The following is a 19,298-nucleotide window of genomic DNA, read 5'->3' on the forward strand; positions in this document are numbered from 1 at the left end:
AGTCTGGGATCAAGGTATCGGCAGGCTTGTTCCTTCTGAGGGGGAAACCGTCCCACATCTGCAGCAGCTTCTCGGGGTTTGCTGGCCTCCTTGTGTTCCTTGCCTCGTGTATGCATCACCCAGTTGTCGGGTTTCTGCTCGCAACTAAAAGGCTCAGGGGTCACTTCAGGGGAACTGGGCTAACTGGGCTGTGCAAAATAACCATACAAGAGACAAAAATACCTTTTTCTTTGGGGTCGCTGTGACGGTTCCTCTGACTTTAAGGATCCGCAGGAAGAGAGAGAGAGAGAGAGAGAGAGAGAGAGAGAGAGCGCACTCGCTGACCCCTTTTATTGCGCTGACCCCTTTTATCGAGGGGATGCTATTCAAATGAGGCAAGGGGTCGGGTTTCAGGGGGCTGAGTCTATCTTCATGATGTCCACTGTCAGCAGGTTGACTGACACCTGGGTAGGCCACACTCAAGGGCACAGTAAGAGAAGGGGACACACAAGGCACTTCCATGGAAGATTCTACCCTAAACAGGGCAAGGGGTTATATTACAAAGGAAAAGGTGAGCGTAGCTCCACCCATGGGCTGTAGGAAGACAAACCCATGCACGAGACCCCGACCCTCGAACCCTAGAAATGGAGGCCTGATGCCACATCGCCCGGCAGGGGAGTTAACTCAGTCACATGAAGGTTGGTCTCCCACCCCCAGTCTCTGCCTCTGTCTTGGATTGATGCTCTCCCTGTCTGTCTACGAGTATTTCTCTCACCAGGCCACCTGTCATATGGGACAGGGCTCACCCTGTGGAGGTATGAACTCATGTGAACTGCTGACATGGGCCATGACCCTGCTCCTAGATAAGGTCACATTCTGAGAGTCTTGGGCTGTAGGACGTTAGCATATGGATTTGGAGAGGGTGATTCACTGGGTCACACTCCCTACACCAGTGGACATGGTGGACATGGCCCTTGCCTATCTGTGCACCTTGGCAAGTGCTTCTCCTATCTAAGAGGAGCCTGGGAAAGTGAAGGGGACAGAGGTAGAAGGGGACACACACATGCCTAGCGGCATGTGATCAAGAGCCGTGGGAAGCGCGAGACGTGTGAGGGCTGCTGGTGGAACGTGGCCGCTGCACCAGGAGAGTTTTGGTAAGTAGAAGGAGTATTGTTGGAGATAAAGTGCACATTGTAGCAGGTACTTGGGCCAGCAGCAGCCAGTTGTCATCACCATGCTCGGTGACCAGGTGCATGAGTGATGTGATCACTATGGTACGAGGACGGCGACAGTGTCACCGGGCAACGCTCATTCTTCCATTATACTCCTAGGGGACCCCTGTCATATATGAAGTCATATATGTCATATATGTTGTTGGGCACACTGGACTGTGTTTAGGGATCGACTGCACTTATAGTCATGGTGATTGTGAACAAGCGCGCAGACTGGGGTAGCCCCTGTGACTCCTGGCTTCTAAGAAAGACCAGGGGAGTTCAGGGCTGGGACTGCAGGAAGCATTAACACAGTTTTTTCACTGAGCTTTCCCCCAGTCCTGGGAGGCAGGGGCTGTGACGACCCCACTTACAATTACTTACTTGCCCAAGATCTCACGGCTCGTAAGCAGCAGAGTCAGGATTTCAACTCAGGCAAGCTGCTTCAGAGCCTGCAGCTTAAGTAACGCGCCTGGGCCTGTGGGAGCTGGAGATCATCCTGGAAGGAGGAGGGAGCTTGGGACTGGAGTTTGAAACTCAGAACATTTGGGGAGGGGGGGCTGTGACTTCCTTTCTGGGGGAGCACAGGGGACAAAGGAAGAACAGGACCTGAGGAGTGGCTCATGGGGGGAAGGAAGCCAGCCCCGGCCCTGACAGGCCCCTGGAGGCTGAGCTGGCACCCTGTGCCTCTGCGTCTGGTCCAAAGGGAAGAGGAAGAGAGATGACTTCCTCAGGGCTGAGCCAAAGTGTGCGTTTTTTGGAGGGACACAGATGGGCAGGTGGGCGGAGAGAGCGCGGGGAAGGCGCTCAGGAGGCGCCTGCTGCAAGGCTGCTCCCGCATCCACCCTCAGTAGCGACTCTGTGCCTCAGTTCCTCATTGGTGAGACACCATGCAACGTGGTTCCTGGGAGGATCCAGTGGGGAGAGGGCCCTTCATCACCCATGATCACAGGCCGAAGCCATGTTTTGATCACAAACCAAAGCCATGCCCATAATGAGCGGCATGGATGGGGCCAGCACTGCCCAGGCTCAGCACGGCTCCTGGGACACAGGGCTCAGGCAACCACAGCAAGGACAAGGACGGAGCCCGGGTTACAGAGAGCCCTTGATGCTACCTCTTTTCCCCTGGAGCGAGCTGCTGTCCTCTCCTCTGCCTGCGCTTGGATCTCAGCTCCTCTGTTTCCCTCTCGGGGTGCTTAGTGTCACCGTGTCTCAGCTTCCCCACTGGTACAGTGGTGCTGGTGTTTGTATCTGATGGCAGTAGGGTGTGGGTTAACACACGTGGAGTCCTTAGAAGAGGGTCCAATGTGGAAGACGTGACTAGTCGGCTTTTGGCTGGGATGCGCTTCAACCCAGGTGGGAGCCCGGGCCTCACGGGTCACAGGGTGTTGGCACCTGGTGGTTGACAGGTGAATGGAGAAGGGTTTGCTGTGTGCTTGTCCTGAGCAGAGAGCTGTCGTGTCTGGCACTGTGCCAGATGCCTGGAATAGAGTGACAAGACCCAGCCTCTGCCTTGGCTGCTCAGGGAAGCCACAGGGCGAGGAGGCCAGCCCAGCCTGAGAAGCCGCGCATCTTGCGCTTAGTAGGAATCTGTCTGAGCCTGAAAGGCGGCAGCCAGAAGCATTCTCGTGGTTTCTGATTTTTACTCTATCAGGGAATCCAATTGTTAAATGTCAAAGCTACACAAGTGCACAAACCCCCCGTCAAGTTAGCGGGTGTTAGAGTCAGACTTAGGATCTGGAGGCATGGACCTTCCATTCCACAGCCGCAGGGCTCCCACCAGTGTCCTGTCCTCTCTCAGCCCCTGCTGGGGTGTGACATGAGATAAGGACATGCTCCTCAGCCATGTGAACCAGTGTTTCTGAGCTTGGTCATGTTCGGTGGCTTGTTTGCTTCTTAACACAGACTCTGAGTTAGCCGATCAATGAATGAACGAGGCCATGACTGTGTCCTCGGTTTGTGCCGTGTGCACCAACCACCAGGCCGCGGGCTCATTTGATTCCACAGTGTTATGAATTAAATATTATGAGCTCCTTTTACCAGTTGAAAAATGTCCTCGGAGGAAAGAAGTGGTTTCCTGAGAGCTACATTGGCCCAGGTGACAGATTCTGTGGGAAACCTGGTCCTCTGCATCTGGTCCTTTCTTTGTTTCGTCACCCTGCTGTGTGATGCTCTGGCCAAGAGCCCTGAAGGAGAATTACCTTTGTTTCTTCCCTCAGGGTAACAATGGATCACCAGGCTCTCCAGGAGACCCTGGCCGCCCTGGAAGCCCAGTGAGTACTCGGTTGCTGCCACCTGATGGCATCGGTCACGCTCTGAGAGGGCTGTGGCTCATGTCACATATTGTCTGGCCTCTGTCCTTGGAAGTGTCAATGGGATTGTGGGTCTGAGTGGTGGGTCTCCTTCACAGCTAAAAGTACATGTGATTTTGCACCTGGTTCCCTGTTGTCTATACCGCAGGCATCTACACCTACCAAACACAGGGTGGAGTGGGGTTGCAGGTGGGCGTTTGATGTTTTTAGAGCGTGGAAGGGCAGTGTCCTACTTAGCAGCCCTAACTGCCTAAGATGACAGGGTAAGCGTGCAGCTTGCAGATGGAGGTGGGCGTAGGGGGTGGGGAGAGCAGACTGGACCAGTGGGTAGGTGGTGTGGCTAACCAGCAGGGCCAGGTCACTGGTTAGAGGATTCCGATCTGGGGTGCTGTCTGGCTGATGGGAGGCACGGTGGGGAAGATGTTCTTTGATAGGATCTGGGGTTGGATAAGTCAAGCCTGACACTAGTCTGCTCCCAGCCCAGCCTTCCTGAACTTTTATAATAGTAACTGCTATAGTTGGCAGTCCTATCCAGGAGCCCACCTGCTGTGTGGTGAGTGAGCATTCACTGCCCAGGGCAGCGAGCCTGCCGGTCCTGGGTGCTGTGGAAAGCCAGGGCCACAGTCTCAGGAAACCGGGCACTTGGTCACCCTGGTGGAGGCCATGCCCCTGCCAGATGAGGGTAGCTGTGCTAAAGGAGCCTGCCTCCTCAGTCAGCAGCCCCAGGGCAGGACTTGCTGCTGGTGAGGCACAGCAGAGGGGGCAGGGTGGGCCATGGGGCTGGATCCACCCTGTGCACAGCTGGCACATATGTGGGGGCTTCCCAGGAAAGTTCAAGTCGGGAGATTCACAAAGACTGAGCCTCCTACACCATGCGCCTGGCATCCTCGGGGGTGGAATGGCCCCATCTCAATGGAGGACCCCGGGAGGGGCCACACACACCTGGGTATTTTTGCCAAATATCTGTCCCACTTGGTGTTTGCTGCTCTGAAAAGGAAGGCCACCATCGGATTCTGAGGCCATGTCTTCTCTCCCGCTGGCCCGTGACAGCACTGTGAGGACCCTGACCCTTCTCCATTGCCAGGAAGGGGGCTTGTGTTCCATTGTGCGGCTGCCCCTGGTCTTTGGTGTTTGGAGTGGTCCCAAGGCTTCTGAATCCGCTTGAGTCAGTGGATGACCTTGGAGATTGATCCTGTTTTTCTTTGCAGGGCCAGAAGGGGAACAAAGGAGAAAATGGCAGCCCTGGACTTCCTGGCTTCCTGGGGCCCCGGGGGCCTCCGGTAAGCAGAGAACCTCAGCCCGGCCCAGGGTGTCTGGCTCCAGGTTGATGTTCACATTCAGAACTGTCCCTGTCCCCTCCTGTGTCCTGGAGCCCATTTGCTCGGGTCATGACGATATGGTGTGGGGTCAAAGTGCATCTAGACAACAGAGGGCTCAGAGGCCACACCTGTGTGGGATCCCTGGGTCCAGCTCCACTCAGTGCCCCCTCCATCCCGGTGTTAATGGTGTGGCTGCTCCTGAGCAGTGGGTGCGCTTTCTATGTAACAATTATTCCTCAGTCATGGAGATATCGGTCGTTTGTCCAACCTGTAAGATGCGCCTGCCACCGTTTTGATCCCTCTACAAATACACTGAAATCTCGTAGGACCCTATGAAGCTGCTCCTCCCATTTTACAGAGGAAGAAACCGAGGCACAGGAAACTCAAGGAGGTTGTAAGGGGGCTTTCAAGGTCCCAGAGCCTCTAGTAGAGGACCGAAATTTGCACTAGGAGCCAGCGGCAGCCTGCTTCGCACACAATGAGCCTGCTCCTTGGGAGGCCTCCCTCCCACAGCTAGATAACGTATAAAACTGGAGTCACTCCTGGTGGGGTCACACACTTCCCATTGCTAAGGAGCGCACAGCTGCAGGCTCCCCTTTCTACTGGGGACACATTTTTTGCCTTCCCCTGCATGGAATGACCTGGGTCAGGGGAACCATTGGTTACTGCCTTTGCTGGAATGAGATCTGCTTTGAGCACCATCATGTTTTTTTCCGTCTGCTGATGCAGAAGGGCCTGCTGACACTTTGTTCTGTCTTACAGGGAGAACCAGGAGAGACAGGTGTACCAGGCAAAGAGGCAAGTGTCCATTCCTCCTCCACTGGTAGCTCTTCCTATGGGGGCCACGGGTCTGGTGTCCTGGGTGGGCAGCCTGTGTGGTCTCCAGGGCCCTGAGCTTGGAAGGACCCCTCTGATGCTCTGCTGTCATTGTGTTGAAATCATAAGTACTTTATGAAGAATGGACACATATGAATTTGCACAAACCCTACAAATAGTGTAGCCACTGTGGACACCATCTGGATGACCTGCCACTCAGCTCCCACCTGTCAACAGGCCCTGCCAACGCAGACTTGAGGGACCTTGGTTGTGCCCAGTTCTCTCCATCACTTCCACCTGGATTCTAGTCTGACCTGCTTCCCCTTCACCTGCACCATCATGGGGACCTACAGGTTTCCTCAGCCTTGCCCCCTGCTGACCTGTCCATACTGCAGCCAAAGATCTGTGGGACAGAAGCACGCGATGGCACTTTGCAGGTCACCTCTCAGCCCTGTCCTCTCCCGGCCCTCCCAATGAGATCCAAGAAGCTGCGCCCCTGCCAACGCCCCTCCTCTCTCAGCCCCAGTCACTCTGGACTTTTAGTCCTGGAAATGCCAAATTTCTTTCCCAGGGTCCTCTTTTCAGAAAGCCTGCCCCCCTTCTTCCCATGCTGACTTCCCCTGGTGGCCAGGGACGAAGCCGATGATCCACCATGGGCTGCCTGAGCACCTGTTTTGCTCTGCCCTAGCCCAGGAGTCCAGCACAGAGCGGCACCACAGGTGTCTGCTGAGAGATAGATACGTAGAGGGACAAATGCAGAGAACTCAGTGGTTGGAAATTGTCACATCCCCGTCAGAGACTGTGCTCTCTTCTGAAGGGCCAGGGACACTTTCCCTCTGTGCCTTTGGGCTACACTTTATTAACTCAGACTTCCTTGAAGCTGGGTCAATGGCTCCATGTCTGGCAAGGATTTGATCCTGGCCCAGCCACAGCTGACCACTCACTGGGCACTCACTCGTTGACCAATCACAGCTCCTTCTGCTTATTTGATTGAGATGCAGGGGAAACACCCTGGCTCCCCTTTCTGAGGGATTCATCAGCTGCATGTGCTCATAGCTGGGCTGCTGCCTACATGAATTCTCTCTGGCTCCCTATTGCTTTTCAGAATAAAGTGCAGGCTAATCGGGCATCCAAGGTCTTCCCCAATTTGACTCCAAGACAGGAGCTCAACCGTGCATAATATGTCCCTGCCTCCCCCATCTCCCAGGCTTGGTCTTCCCTGTGCTGCCCACCTGGAGTGCCTTTCCCGGCCTCCTCTCCCCTCTTAGATTCTACCTGACCTTTGGGGCTCTGTGCTCCCCAAGGTGCTTCCCCAAGCACCTCCTTGTGCTTCTGTGACAGGAATCAGGTCTGTCTGCTTTGCATTGGAATCAGACAGAGGGAAGGCAGAGAGGCACACCTCTGCCCCACATCTGGGCAGAAAGAAAGTCAGTTGTCCCTGAGAGGCCAGGGACCCTGGCATGCGGATGCACTCTAGCCGCAGGGATTAGCAAAGCTTTTCAGAGGAGCTGATGTGTGTGTGTGGGGGGGGGGGGGGCCTGTGGGCAAAGAAGGAGAAGGAGACATCCTGAGTGGACAGATGGACAGAGGGTCTGAGAGGGAGGCAGGTGTCTGCGGTGTCGACCATGGGGCTGTGACCCTCGTTCCCAGGGTGACCACCCTCCTGCAGGTTGGGAAATGTAGAAGAAGGCCACTTCTGTAGGTGGGGAGTAGGTACAGAGGGCTTCCTGGAGGGGAGGGCTGTGGCCAGGCCAGTGAGCTATGTGGACAGAGGGCAGGAGCATAGCCCAGGCCGGGAAGAATACAGGCGGAGCCAGGAGACCTCAGAGCTGAGTGCTCCCTGCCTGGGGCCCAAGCCTGTCACCTCTGCTGGAGCCATGGCAGCTGAGCCAGAGGGTAAGTGAGGAGAGCTTGTCTAGGGCTGATTCATGCTGGGCCTTGGGCCTGCCAAGGGCAGTGGAGTTCTGAGAGACGAAGAGGAGGAGTCTGGAGGGTCCACACGGGCTGGTGCCATCATCAGTCAGTGGCGGGCAAGGACAGAAGGACAGCAGAGAAGAGGAGGAGGGCCAGGCCCAGGGTCTGGGCAGGTTAGAGAGGAGCTCTCTGGGGATCTCAGGATCCCTTGTCCTCAGCTCCCAGAAGAACCAAGAAAGGCAGAGAAGCCAGGTGGCCTGGCGCGTGACTGCTGTCCCCTTGGTCTCATTGCAGGGTGCTCCCGGGAAGCCAGGAGAACCTGGATCCAAAGGAGAAAGGGTGAGTGGGGAGTTCAGTCCCCTGGCAAGGCTGCAAGTGACCTTTCCACATGACCAGGGGACAGGTCCAGGACAGTGAACACATAGCCCCACTGGGCAGCCGTCTTGTGCAGTGGCTTCTGCTCCCTGTTCCTGGAAAATTTGGAGCCTCACTAAGGCCGCTTCTTTCCTGGGGATGGCTGTAGTCTTTCCCCCATTTCTTTTTGGTTGTTATTTTGAGGAATAAAATCATCATCATCATTACAAGTGCAAAAGAAAGTGCCGGGCGGCTTCGGCAGATCCCCTCTCCATGTGTGAACGCGTGTGCGTGATGGGCCTGGCTCCCAGAGTGCCAATGTGCTGGGAGCCGGATTTGTTGCTGGAGGTGACAAGGGAACAGATTTTCCCATAATGAGTTGCCTTGGCGCCACACTCAGAGAGCCTTCCTTTACATTTCATTTCTCAAAAAAACAACAGGGGAAAGGTTGGTTGTTGTTGTTTGTTTCCTGGAAGAGGGAGCAGGGAACGTTGTCATCCTCGGGACAGCTGCTCCCTTGAGCGGCTTAGTAGGGCTCCTTGCCACAGTCCTGCATTTGGGCCACCATCGTGCTGCGAGGACACGGATGTCACCCACCCTCTTCCCCGCCCCCGCTTGTTTTCCATGGTCCTGCAGAGAATTTATCTCGGCTTTCTTTGCAAGTTGGATGGGTGGGGAGCTGGCGGGCTGCTCCTGCAGCCCCAGGAGATCGAAGTGGAAGCAGAGAATCCCAGGCCTCCTCCCTCCTCCTCTGCTCTCCCCCCCCCACCTATCTCCTTCCCTTGACTTTGAGTCCACTGATCCACGCCTGTGGCCAAGACAGGGTTGGCTCCCTCATGAGAGTGTCCCTCAGGCGCCTGTGGGGGCGATGGCTTGAGTTTGGAGGGGAGCCAGGGGATTGGACCGCAGGTAGGAACCTCTTGTCTCATATCTAATCAATAAACTGAGAGCTTGTCTTTCCCTGGTAAGTGGTTTCATGGAACCTGGCCAGGGAACTGAGACTCCCCGTTCCTTCACACTCCTGGGAACACTTGAAATATGGGACACGTCCTCTCACCGCAAAGTGATATGGAGATGCGCAATGAATAGGAAACACTGTACATGTGACAGGGCCTGGCATCTAGGTGGTTAGGGACCCGTGACTTAATAGACCCCTGAATTCAAAATCACCACGAGATGTGACAGCATCACAGTGCCCCCATGAAGTGCACACCAGCTGAGCTGCTGCTTCATTTACTGATATTCTGATAAGTGTTAAAATGTTCATTTCCTTCCTTCCTTCCTTCCTTCCTTCCTTCCTTCCTTCCTTCCTTCCTTCCTTCCTTCCTCCCTCCCTCCCTCCCTCCCTCCCTCCCTCTCTCTCTTTCTCTCTCTCTTTCTTTCAGAGATCTAACCCAGGGCATTAACCACTGAGCCATATTCCCAGGCCATTAAAAAATACACACACACACCCCCCCACACACACACCCCACGCACATTTATCATTTATTTATTTAGAGAGAGGGTCTTGCTGAGTGACTCAGTGCCTTGCTAAATTGCTGAAGCTGGCTTTGAACTTGTGATCCTCCTGCCTCAGCCTCCCTGCTGGGATTACAGGCGTGCACGACCACACCTGGCAGTATTGACAGTTTTAAAGCAACATAGGGGCATACCTAAACAGTGAACACTGCAAGAAAAGTAACTGCAATGAAAGTTATGTTCCTCTTCCATCTCCCACCTTTGCCCTGGCTCCCAGGCTGTCACTCTGTGGCTGCTCTGAATCTCCCTGGAGTCTGTGCATACAACTGGGTTTCTGACCTTGCGTGTTCCTTCTCCTCTACCCTCCGCACACTCCACAGGTCTTGCTCCTATCATTTCCACTTGGTGGCTGCAGAACTGTGAAGTCTTCCTTTTCAGAGACTTGGGTCAAGTCCTAGCTAAGCCACATTCCAGTTACCTTATTGCTCCTCTTCTTGGTCTCATTGTCCCCCCCTGTCTTTGCTACATCCCAGCAACGGAGTTCCATTAGTGCACTCTGAGGCCATTGATGTGGCTGTGTTTATACCCACTGTGCTCCCACACCATGGATCTAGCACTTCTGATTCAGGGTCAGGGAAGGGGAGAAAGGGCCTCAGGCAGCGTGTTGGCCAGGAGATGACCCTCTGTGGACTCACTAGAGCCAGGACTGGGAATGGGAAGCACTGGTGAGAGGGTGCACTCTCCCCAGCTGACAGAGGCCCAAACTGCACCAGGAGGGGGCTGGCAGCTGGGCCCCCAGTCTCTGTGGCCAGCCAGACCTCTTTGGGCAGGCAGAGGAGCTGAATTTTGAGGGTGCAGCCTGGGATTGGGAAATTCTTTGTTTTTTAAGGTATAAGGCGAAAAGTTGTGCTCCTTCCCCTTTCCCCTCCACCCCTCCCAATTAACCATGGTGGGCACCCCGTCTTTCTAGCAGCTACAGCGTGCTCTGTTGGGTCCATGGGCCAGCACTTTGTTCCTGCTCCCCAAATGACAGAAATGCAAGTGGGCTCAGTCTGGGACTGGGGTTTGGGAATCAGCCTTCTCTTCCTGGCCTCCGCAGGGCAGGTGGTGTTCCCTCTCTGGGCCGCCATGTCCTCAGGCTCACAATCAGGATGGAGGGATGGCTCTGGGCCCTTCCCACCCCAGGCTGTGCACAGGTCAGCCTGGACTGGGCCTGCTTTCTGGGTTCCTGGAGGAGAGCCCGGCGCCTCCTGCGGCTCACATCCTGTTTGCCCCCATCTGCACCCACACTGATGTGCTTCTCTCCTTCTCCAGGGAGACCCCGGGATCAAAGGGGACAAAGGACTGCCTGGTGGGAAGGGCCAGCCTGGGGACCCTGGAATCCCAGGCCACAAAGGCCACACAGGCCAGATGGGCCCCCAAGGGCCACCTGGGGAGAGTGGACCAGCAGGGCCCCCAGGGCCTCCAGGCCAGCCAGGCTTTCCAGGACTGAGGGTAAGGATGCCAACATCACTCCAGACTTGGGCTTTTGTGGGCCTGAAGAGAAGCCAAGGAAGGGTGCGGCCTTGGTCCTCCAGGGTCTGGCTGTGTGACTAGGGGCAGGTGACATCCCCTCTCTGAGCCTGCCCTTTCTTACTACAAAAGGGATGAGTAAATTTTCTTCCCATTTGTTATGATTGAATGAAGTAACATGGGTGGCCTAAGTTAAGATATCAAAAATGGCGTCCTCTGTCCTGCTGTCTGTCACAGTGGTGATGAGTCCTCCAGGCTTCATCCCTTGGGCTGTGGAGCTCCTCTGTCCCAGGACCCTGTGCACAGGTCACTGAGAAGACACCAACTCCCAGACATGCGAGCTCCCCGCGGGTGCCCGCCACCTGCAACTGCACCTCTGCACTCTCTGCCTCCCTGGGCTGCTCATTCTGCCCTCTGGGTCTCATTTGTCCCAAGTGTGATAGGAAAGGCTTGTGTAGTAGGGGTAGATTTTTCCTTTTAGCACATTTCTTTCTAGTGGCAGGACTCTTGGTTTACCGGCCTGGTTACACAGGCACCCTTGCCTATAAATGACAAAACAGAGTTCCCTGGGTGTATTTGTTGCTGAGGACTGGTTCCCCAGGCCCTGTGACCTCCCACTCCCCACCAGAGCCCACCTGGTCATCTGGGACCCCTCATATGCCCTGAGCACAGTGTTGGGCACTCCATATCCCTATCTGCTCTGTCACTGTGTGTCCCTCCCTTCCTGGTGGTCGTGGTTGGTCTGAAGGAGGCTGGGCAGCAGAGCCTGTCTCCCAGCCATATCCAGGGGGAAGGCAGGAGGGTCTTGGTTGACTTCTGAACCCAAGGAAGCTCACCTAGTCTGCACACCCTCTGCTGTGGGTCCTGATGGAACTTCTGAGACTCTCATACAGAATCCCTGGCCAGCAAAGAACAGGAGAATAAGGAGATGGAATCCCCTCCACACTAGCCCATGCCAGGTGCTTGAGTGATAGAGAGGAGCAGAGCAGGACCCCACCCTTGAGTGGTGACTCTGCTCCAAAGCTGTCAGGCATGTACACTGCTCTCCCGGGCCCTTTTGAGAACTGCTGCCACTTTGGGAGCCTGGGGCAGCACTCTGGCCTCTCTGACCTTCCCAGACATGGCCCAAGCATCAGGACTTGGTTGACATTTGTTAAGAGCCAGCACAGACCAGCCAGGCCGGAAAGAAGATCCTGGGAGCTGGAGGGGCCAGGTGGCCTGACAGGGGACTCAGACATGATCCCGTGCGGGGCAGGCCTCGGGCTATGCCTGCAAGCCAGGACTTTGGCAGAGAGAGCTTGGGTGAAAGACCCCATGGGCCCAGCGCTGGGAAGAGAGGGAGTGACGTAGGCACAGTGGTTTGTGCTGGAAGGAAACCTGGCGGAAGACCTGGAAGGTGTGGAGGCAAGGGCAGCAGTGGCTCCGGGAGAGTCCAGGCTCCGCATGGAAGTGGGTGGCATTGCCTGCAGGGCAGAGAGGGAGGAGGGGGCGAGAGACGTAGGACAGAGTGACGGGGAGGCTGTGCTTCCCCACTGACAGGGTGGCTGGGGACTCCGTGGTTTCCCGAGTCATCGGGGGCTTGGGTGGCAGGAGCTACAGGGAAAGGAATGACCTACCCGCCTCCCTCCTAGGGGGAGTCCCCGTCCATGGACACCCTGCGGCGGCTCATCCAGGAAGAGCTTGAGAAGCAGTTGGAAGGTGAGTAAGCAGCCCTCTCTGTCCTCCTCCAGTGCTTGGGCAGCCTGTTTGGAAAGTGCCCTGGGAGCAGCTCCCATGTGGAGTAGCAGGGCTGAGGAGGGGAAGGTAGAGCAGCAGCAGCACTGACCCCAGCACGGGGGCTTCGCCCTGGGTCAAGAGCAGCACTCAGCTGACACACAGGTGCTGGGGCCTCCCAGCATCCTCATGGGGAACGCGTGGTGTTAGGAAGATGGTGAGGAACAGGGATGCTAAGTAGCTACCTAGGGCTGGAGAGCTGGCGGGACCTGGCCAGGCTTCGCACCTGGGTTGTATAATCCATCCTCTGAACCACAAGCAGAAAGTCACAGACGATCCTTCTGCAGGAAAGAGGAGGAACCTGTCACTGTTTCAGGCACAAATGGACAAAGGGAGAGGGCTCATTTATAGGTTTATTCATGGGGTCGTGTCCCAGTTACTCTGCATCTGACACGTGCCAGACTCCTGGGTCTGAGGACAAAGAAGTAAGCAAGGAGGCCTCTTCCTTCCCCTCGTGGAGTCCAGTTGGAAATAGTCCATATCCACATCATGCGGGCAAGAAGTCATCACCTGGAGCTGACCGCAAGGGAGAGGCGGGGTGGATGAGGGGGCACTCGAAGGAAGGAGAAGGAGCTGGGTGTGGTGGGTCTGAAGGATCAAGGGTGGAAACTCCAAGTTCTTCCTCCTGGGTATTAACTTTGGGGGTTAGAAATGGCCTCGGCACCTTACAGAGTTTCTAGACAAAAGCGGGCACAGCTGCTTTGTCTGGCTGTTCTGGATGGAGCCTCTGCTAGGCTGGGTCCTTCCTTCCAGCACTCCTTTGAGGAGGAAGCACTGAGTCTACTGTGAAGATGAGACAATCAAGGCTCAGAGAAGTTGAGCAAATTGCCCAGTTTGCAGAAATAGATGACAAGTCCCAGTGGGGCCTTCTTCCTGAGCAGCAGGAGCGGGGCTTGGCCAGGCTGAAGACCCCACCTCTGCCTGGGTCTTACTCCAGAAATGCTGGTCTGTGACACAGTAACAACTTCTGCAGGACCAGATTCTCTGTGACTGGATGCAAAGAAAGATGGCCTTGGTGGCCACCAGGCCCACTGTATGTCCTGCCCAGTGGAAAGGCATGCCAGGCCAGCAACTGGGCTTTTGAATTCTGTAATCTTCAACCCTTAAACTTGACACTCAGCAGAGAAAAGTCACTCAATAGATTTGTATACTCCACTTAACCCTCCCCAGGCCTTGGTTTTACAATTGCTGCTACTATGCCTGTTACCACCACTAGACTTCCATTACTACCCCAAGACTTCTGTTACCACCAGTTCTCCTACCGTGTCTGCTATTGCTACTGCCAATGATTCAACTCCCAGGGATGATACTATACTGCTGCCAATGAGGCCACCATCACTGCGTGTGTAACTACTACTGCTATTGCCAGTACTGCCACTACAGCTGCTACTGTTGATACCACTACCACCACCTTCCAGAACTATTACTACTACTGCTGCTGCTGCTGCAATACTACTACTACTACTACTTCTACTGCCAAAGCTGCTTCTGTGGCTGCTACTACTACTACTGGCAGTGTGACTACTGCTGCAAGAACTACTACTGTTACTATTACTAATACTACTGCTATCTCCAGCACAACTACTATTATTGCCAAAACTAATACTCTACTGCCACCAATACTACTACTGCCACTACTGTCTATATTATTTCTACTGCCCAAACGACTACTAGCTCTGCTGCTGATCCTACTAGTACTATTGCCAATACTTCTTCTACTGCAAAAACTACTACTGCTGTTACTGCCAATACTGCTATAGCTGCTACTTCCAATAATGTCTCTAGAGATGATGTCAGTACCACTGTGGCTGAGGTTACCACTGCAGCCAGCATCAACATCACCACAGCCATTGCCATCTGCTGAGCACTTACCAAGGGTCAGGCACAGCTTTGCTGGAATCATGTCACTCTGTCCTTACACCAACCAGGAAGTGGGTGTTATTTCATTGCCTCCTTTTTACAGAAGAGAAAAATGAAGGCTATAAATTTATTCTATTTTCATGCTGAGTAATATTCCACTGTTTAAAAGAGAATAAAATTATAGCATTTGCAGGTAAATGGAGAGAGTTGGAAAATATCATGCTAAGTGAAATGAGCCAATCCCCCCAAACCAAAGGCCAAATGTTCTCTCTGATATGTGGATGCTGATCCATAATTGGGGGGAGGGAGATTGAAAGAACTTTGGATTGGGAAGAGGGGAATGGGAGGGGATGGGGTATGGGGGTAGGAAAGATGGTGGAATGAGACGGACATCCTTGATGTATGATTCCATAAATGGTGCAACTCTACATTGTGTACAACCAGAGAAATGAAAAGTTGTGCCCCATTCTTGTACAATGAATCAAAATTCATTTTGCTGTCATGTATAACTTATTGGAACAAATAAAAAAATTAAAAAGAAGAGAAAATCAGACTGAGAGAGGCCAAGTGGCTTGTCCAAAGCTGTGTGGCTGGTGGCAGCTGCCTTGGGCCCCCCTGATGGCCACCACCCTCAAGGCACCCTATGACCTGCCCAGTCAGAAATGCACGTTCAAGTGCTGTACCTGTGCTCTCTGTGTGTCACGGCTGCTGTTTGTGTTGTGGTCTTTGTAGTCCTGGTCCCTTGCTTCCTAGCTTTGCAGGGAGTTCCCATTCTGCCCTTTATCCTCCATCCATTCTTCATGAGTGTCTCTGTTTTCTGTACTCCATAGCCAAACTTGCCTACCTCCTGGCCCAGATGCCCCCGGCACACATGAAGGCATCTCAAGGCAGACCTGGCCCCCCAGGACCCCCTGGAAAAGATGGGCTTCCGGGTCGAGCAGGCCCCATGGGAGAGCCTGGACGCCCTGGCCAGGGGGGTCTGGAAGGACCCTCTGGACCCATGGGTCCCAAAGGTGAGTAGACACAGGGGGGTGGTGCTCGAGGGCTGAGGAGAGGGGGGTGTGGGCTGCGAGCTCTGCTGAGCCATGTTCCTCATTCTGTTCTCAGTCTCTGTAGCTTGGTCACACCCTGAATTTTGGCATCATGTAATTTTTTCCTATGTTGAAGAGGTTTTCATACTTGACATTTTAGCAGAGTTGTGCTAAGAAGATGGACTCCACTCCCACCCACTTTCTTGTTCTCCCTCCATCTCCCCCGATCAGGTTTCAGTGGTACTGTAACATGCTCTCCTCTTCCTCTGCTGAGTTGAGAAGTAACTGAGGAATGAGACATTTAATCTCCAGGCAGTGGGGAATAAGTGCCAGCATTTAAATTACATCAGGAGGCTTTGAGCTACAGCAGAAATGGCCGTTAACTGTCCACTGTCAGTGTCCAGCACTACCTGGACACTGCAGCCCTGGACAGCCGTACGTCCCTCCCTCAAGGGGAGGGTCCTGGCTCCCTTGACCCACCGCATCTTGGGAAGCTGGTCAGAATGCTCGCTTCCTCTGCAGCCAGGCAGATATGAAGAGCAGAGAGGAGGAACCTGATGACACCCCAGCCTGAAATTCACTCCTTTCTGATAAAGACTAGCACGGGGAAGGAGGGTGCAGGTAATTGTAGCTGCTCCTGGGTGATTGGGAGAAAGGGAAACAGATGACCCTAACATCTCCCATTTCTTTATTATTAATTTTCATTCTCTGTAATAGTTCTCCTACATGAAATGGTTTTTGTTAAATTTGTGTGTTCTAGTTCAACCCACAATAGTTCATAAAGCAAAATACACAAAAGAATTGTCCATAACAAGCATAAGGCCTAGAAAACAGTAGACTGGCAGAATCCTGAACAAATGTAATAATTAAAACAATAAAAATGGGTGATTCAAAGACACCACGAACTAGCAGAATTTAAATTTGGATTACAAAATATATGTATGATGTATCTAAGAGATATTTGGGAAACAAAATGGCAAAAAGTGATTGATTCAAGAAGTGGGAGAGAAACAATTTAATTATCCTATCTGTACAAATCTCAACTCAAATATGGTCCAAATAACCCCTGTGGGAATGACTCGGATCTCTGAATATGGCCCTGTTTTTATTCTTAGGATGGCACTGACTGCAATCTGTATCACATAGAACATTCCTTGAGAGTGTGTGTGCGCATGTGTGTGTGTGTGTGTGTGTGTGTGTGTGTGAGAGAGAGAGAGAGAGAGAGAGAGAGCATGTGTACACGGGGACGGGGAGTGTGAGCCAGGGTGGTTTTGAGTGAGACGCTGCAGCCACAGTGTTGTGCCTCATGTCCTGCAGCTGGGACTCCCTGTCTCTGCCCTCATCATGGGTCTCTACCACCAAGGGAGCATGTTTTTCTCCACAGGTGAACGAGGAGCCAAAGGTGAGCCAGGTGCACCTGGAGTTGGCCTCCGAGGCGAGATGGGACCCCCCGGAATCCCAGGTATGGGGCGTCTGGGGTCTGTGGGGGGAGTGGAGAGGAGAAACACACAGATGCGCTCCATCTGCAGCCACGCAGGACTCAGGAAGGGAGAGATGGTTCAGTCAAGTGATGATGAGACAGAGCAGCTCCGTTTTTATTAAATATTTCTAAACTTCTTGAGGCAAACCTCATGAGTCAGAAACCCCAATAATTTATTGAATATTTCAAAATGGCTAGAAGAAAGGATTTGGATGTTCCCATCCCAAGGAGATGATCAATGTGTGAAGCAATGCGGATGCTGACGGCTCTGATATGACCACTGCACATTGTGTACATGTCCAGGAATAGCTCACCAAGCCCCGTATATACACACAAACACAGGCAATTACCATTTCAATTAAAATGTAAGTGAACAAAACATCCTGAGAAAGAGTCATGTGCACTGGGGCTGATGGCTAGTGGTCAGGACTTGGTGTCTCCCTCTGAATGCAGAGGCACCTCCTAGAACTATGTGAGGACACGGGCTGCCTTGGGTTCTGTCTGACTCTGAAGCAGAGAACAAGCTCCTCCTGGCCCAGGCCTACCCTGTGTGTCTTTCTCCATTGGTAGCTGCCTTAACCTTCTGGTTCACATGGTAAACTAGGACACTCCCTCATGCCCTGGTACTCCTGGTCCCTAGCATTTGCGTGGGCCACTGTAATCACTCAGACTAGCATACCCCGATGGGAGGCTCTCTGAGCAGACTTCAGGTCCTGGTGCACATGGAATGGGGGGTAGCGGGGCTCCTTGTTCTCAGGGGAAGCACAAATCACCTTCTGTTTCTTTTGCTTCTTGCGCCAGGTCAACCTGGGGAACCGGGCTATGCTAAAGATGGAATCCCAGGGAGTCCTGGCCCTCAGGGAGAGACAGGACCAGCTGGACACCCTGGCCCTCCAGGCCCACCTGGGCCCCCTGGCCAGTGTGACCCTTCCCAGTGTGCCTACTTCGCCAGCCTTGCTGCCCGGCCGGGAAATGTGAAAGGCCCCTAGAAGCTTCTTGAAAGTCAGAAGACTGTGGCAGATTTCTGAAACTTGAACTTGGAGCCCAGTGGGAAGCCAGAGGCCTTGAAACGTCTCATCTCTTTCCCTCTTCCCACTTTCCTCCCTCCCCCTTTTCTTTCTTTCTCTTTTTTCTTCTTTCCCTCTCTCTCATTGTCTTTTCTTGAGAGACCTCAGAATTATTAAAACCAGCAGGTGCTGCTGGCTGTTCAGATTATTATTAATATTATTATTATTGTTAATTATTATTATTCCATATTCTGATGCTTGTGAGTTTTTCCCTCTCCTCTGAAGCTGGGGAAACTTGATTGTGGGGCAGGAGGTGCACCCATCTGAAGTGCAGCTGCAATTTTACGGAAACTCTTGGTGCTACGAAGCCCTGAGCAGACACCTGCCGAAGTTACCTCTTTCCTTAAACAAAAACTAGGGAGTGGAGCCAGTGAGCTGCTATTCCACCTGCGCCCAGAGGTCGTCCAGGGAGGAATCAGCTAAAAACCCCCTCCTCCCAGGAGAGAGGCAGTAGGCAGGAGGGAGGGTTTTGCAGACTTGAAGAATGTTCTGGCCTCCTGAGGGCAAGTGCAAAGAGAGAGCTAAGCCCTTGGGGCACCTCGACCTCTGAATTTCAAGCTTGCAGAAGCCAAGAAATGTCAGGGGCATTGGCAATGGCTCTGTGGGCCAAAGGAAAATCAGTATTGAAGTAGCCTGGAGGTTAATTTGCTCCTCCACCACGGGTAGGACTCCTTTAACCTCCTCATGTTGGTGTCAGTCATATTAATTGTGAAATAAAGGAGTCCAGTGACCACTCACGTGTTCCCTAACAGTGGGCCACTGGCCAAGGCACTGAGCAGAGCTGTGTCCAGGGTTCTAGTGCTGAAATAATTGCTTTGGGTGTACATGTGTGTGACATGCCCGGCAGAAACAGGTGCTCAATAAATTCGAGTTTCCTCCTCAGTTCCTCTTGTGGTTTGTTTCTTACCTCTAGCATCTACCTGTGCCTCCTCAAGTGCCAGGATAAAACTGGGGTACAGAGTCCCCTTGTTCAGTATACATGCTGGCGACAATGACAGCATGCATGTGTGTGACTGGGCTAGCCCTGGGCGACTCATCCTCCCATCCTTCTCCAAAGCCTCTTGGTGAGCTAGCCTGGAGCTGCTCCTCATCGAGGCCCCCTTCAAGCAGCTGTCTGTATTTTGCACTGGGAAGAAACCATTGAAGCGTGTGTTATGCTGGGTCTCAGTGGGGAGGGGAGCTGGGGAGCAGAATGCTGCTTCAGTAGGACCC

General features: G+C 53.5%; 1 protein-coding gene across 1 annotated transcript in view; it reads left to right on the top strand.

Moving 5' to 3' along the window:
• The window catches only part of Col22a1 (collagen type XXII alpha 1 chain), a 208,304-nt gene extending 189,348 nt beyond the window's left edge, over window positions 1-18,956 (top strand). Inside the window, exons 55-63 of the mRNA XM_071602419.1 lie at window positions 3,410-3,463; window positions 4,711-4,782; window positions 5,584-5,619; window positions 7,846-7,890; window positions 10,678-10,857; window positions 12,507-12,573; window positions 15,339-15,521; window positions 16,924-17,001; window positions 17,821-18,956. Of these exons, the coding sequence (XP_071458520.1) occupies window positions 3,410-3,463; window positions 4,711-4,782; window positions 5,584-5,619; window positions 7,846-7,890; window positions 10,678-10,857; window positions 12,507-12,573; window positions 15,339-15,521; window positions 16,924-17,001; window positions 17,821-18,008 (903 nt within the window). The 3' untranslated portion in view covers window positions 18,009-18,956. The remainder of the gene's footprint in view (window positions 1-3,409; window positions 3,464-4,710; window positions 4,783-5,583; window positions 5,620-7,845; window positions 7,891-10,677; window positions 10,858-12,506; window positions 12,574-15,338; window positions 15,522-16,923; window positions 17,002-17,820) is intronic.
• The last annotated feature ends 342 nt before the right edge of the window (window positions 18,957-19,298 follow it).

This window comes from Marmota flaviventris, chromosome 15, assembly GCF_047511675.1.
Source record: "Marmota flaviventris isolate mMarFla1 chromosome 15, mMarFla1.hap1, whole genome shotgun sequence".
Taxonomy (NCBI): Eukaryota; Metazoa; Chordata; class Mammalia; order Rodentia; family Sciuridae; genus Marmota; species Marmota flaviventris.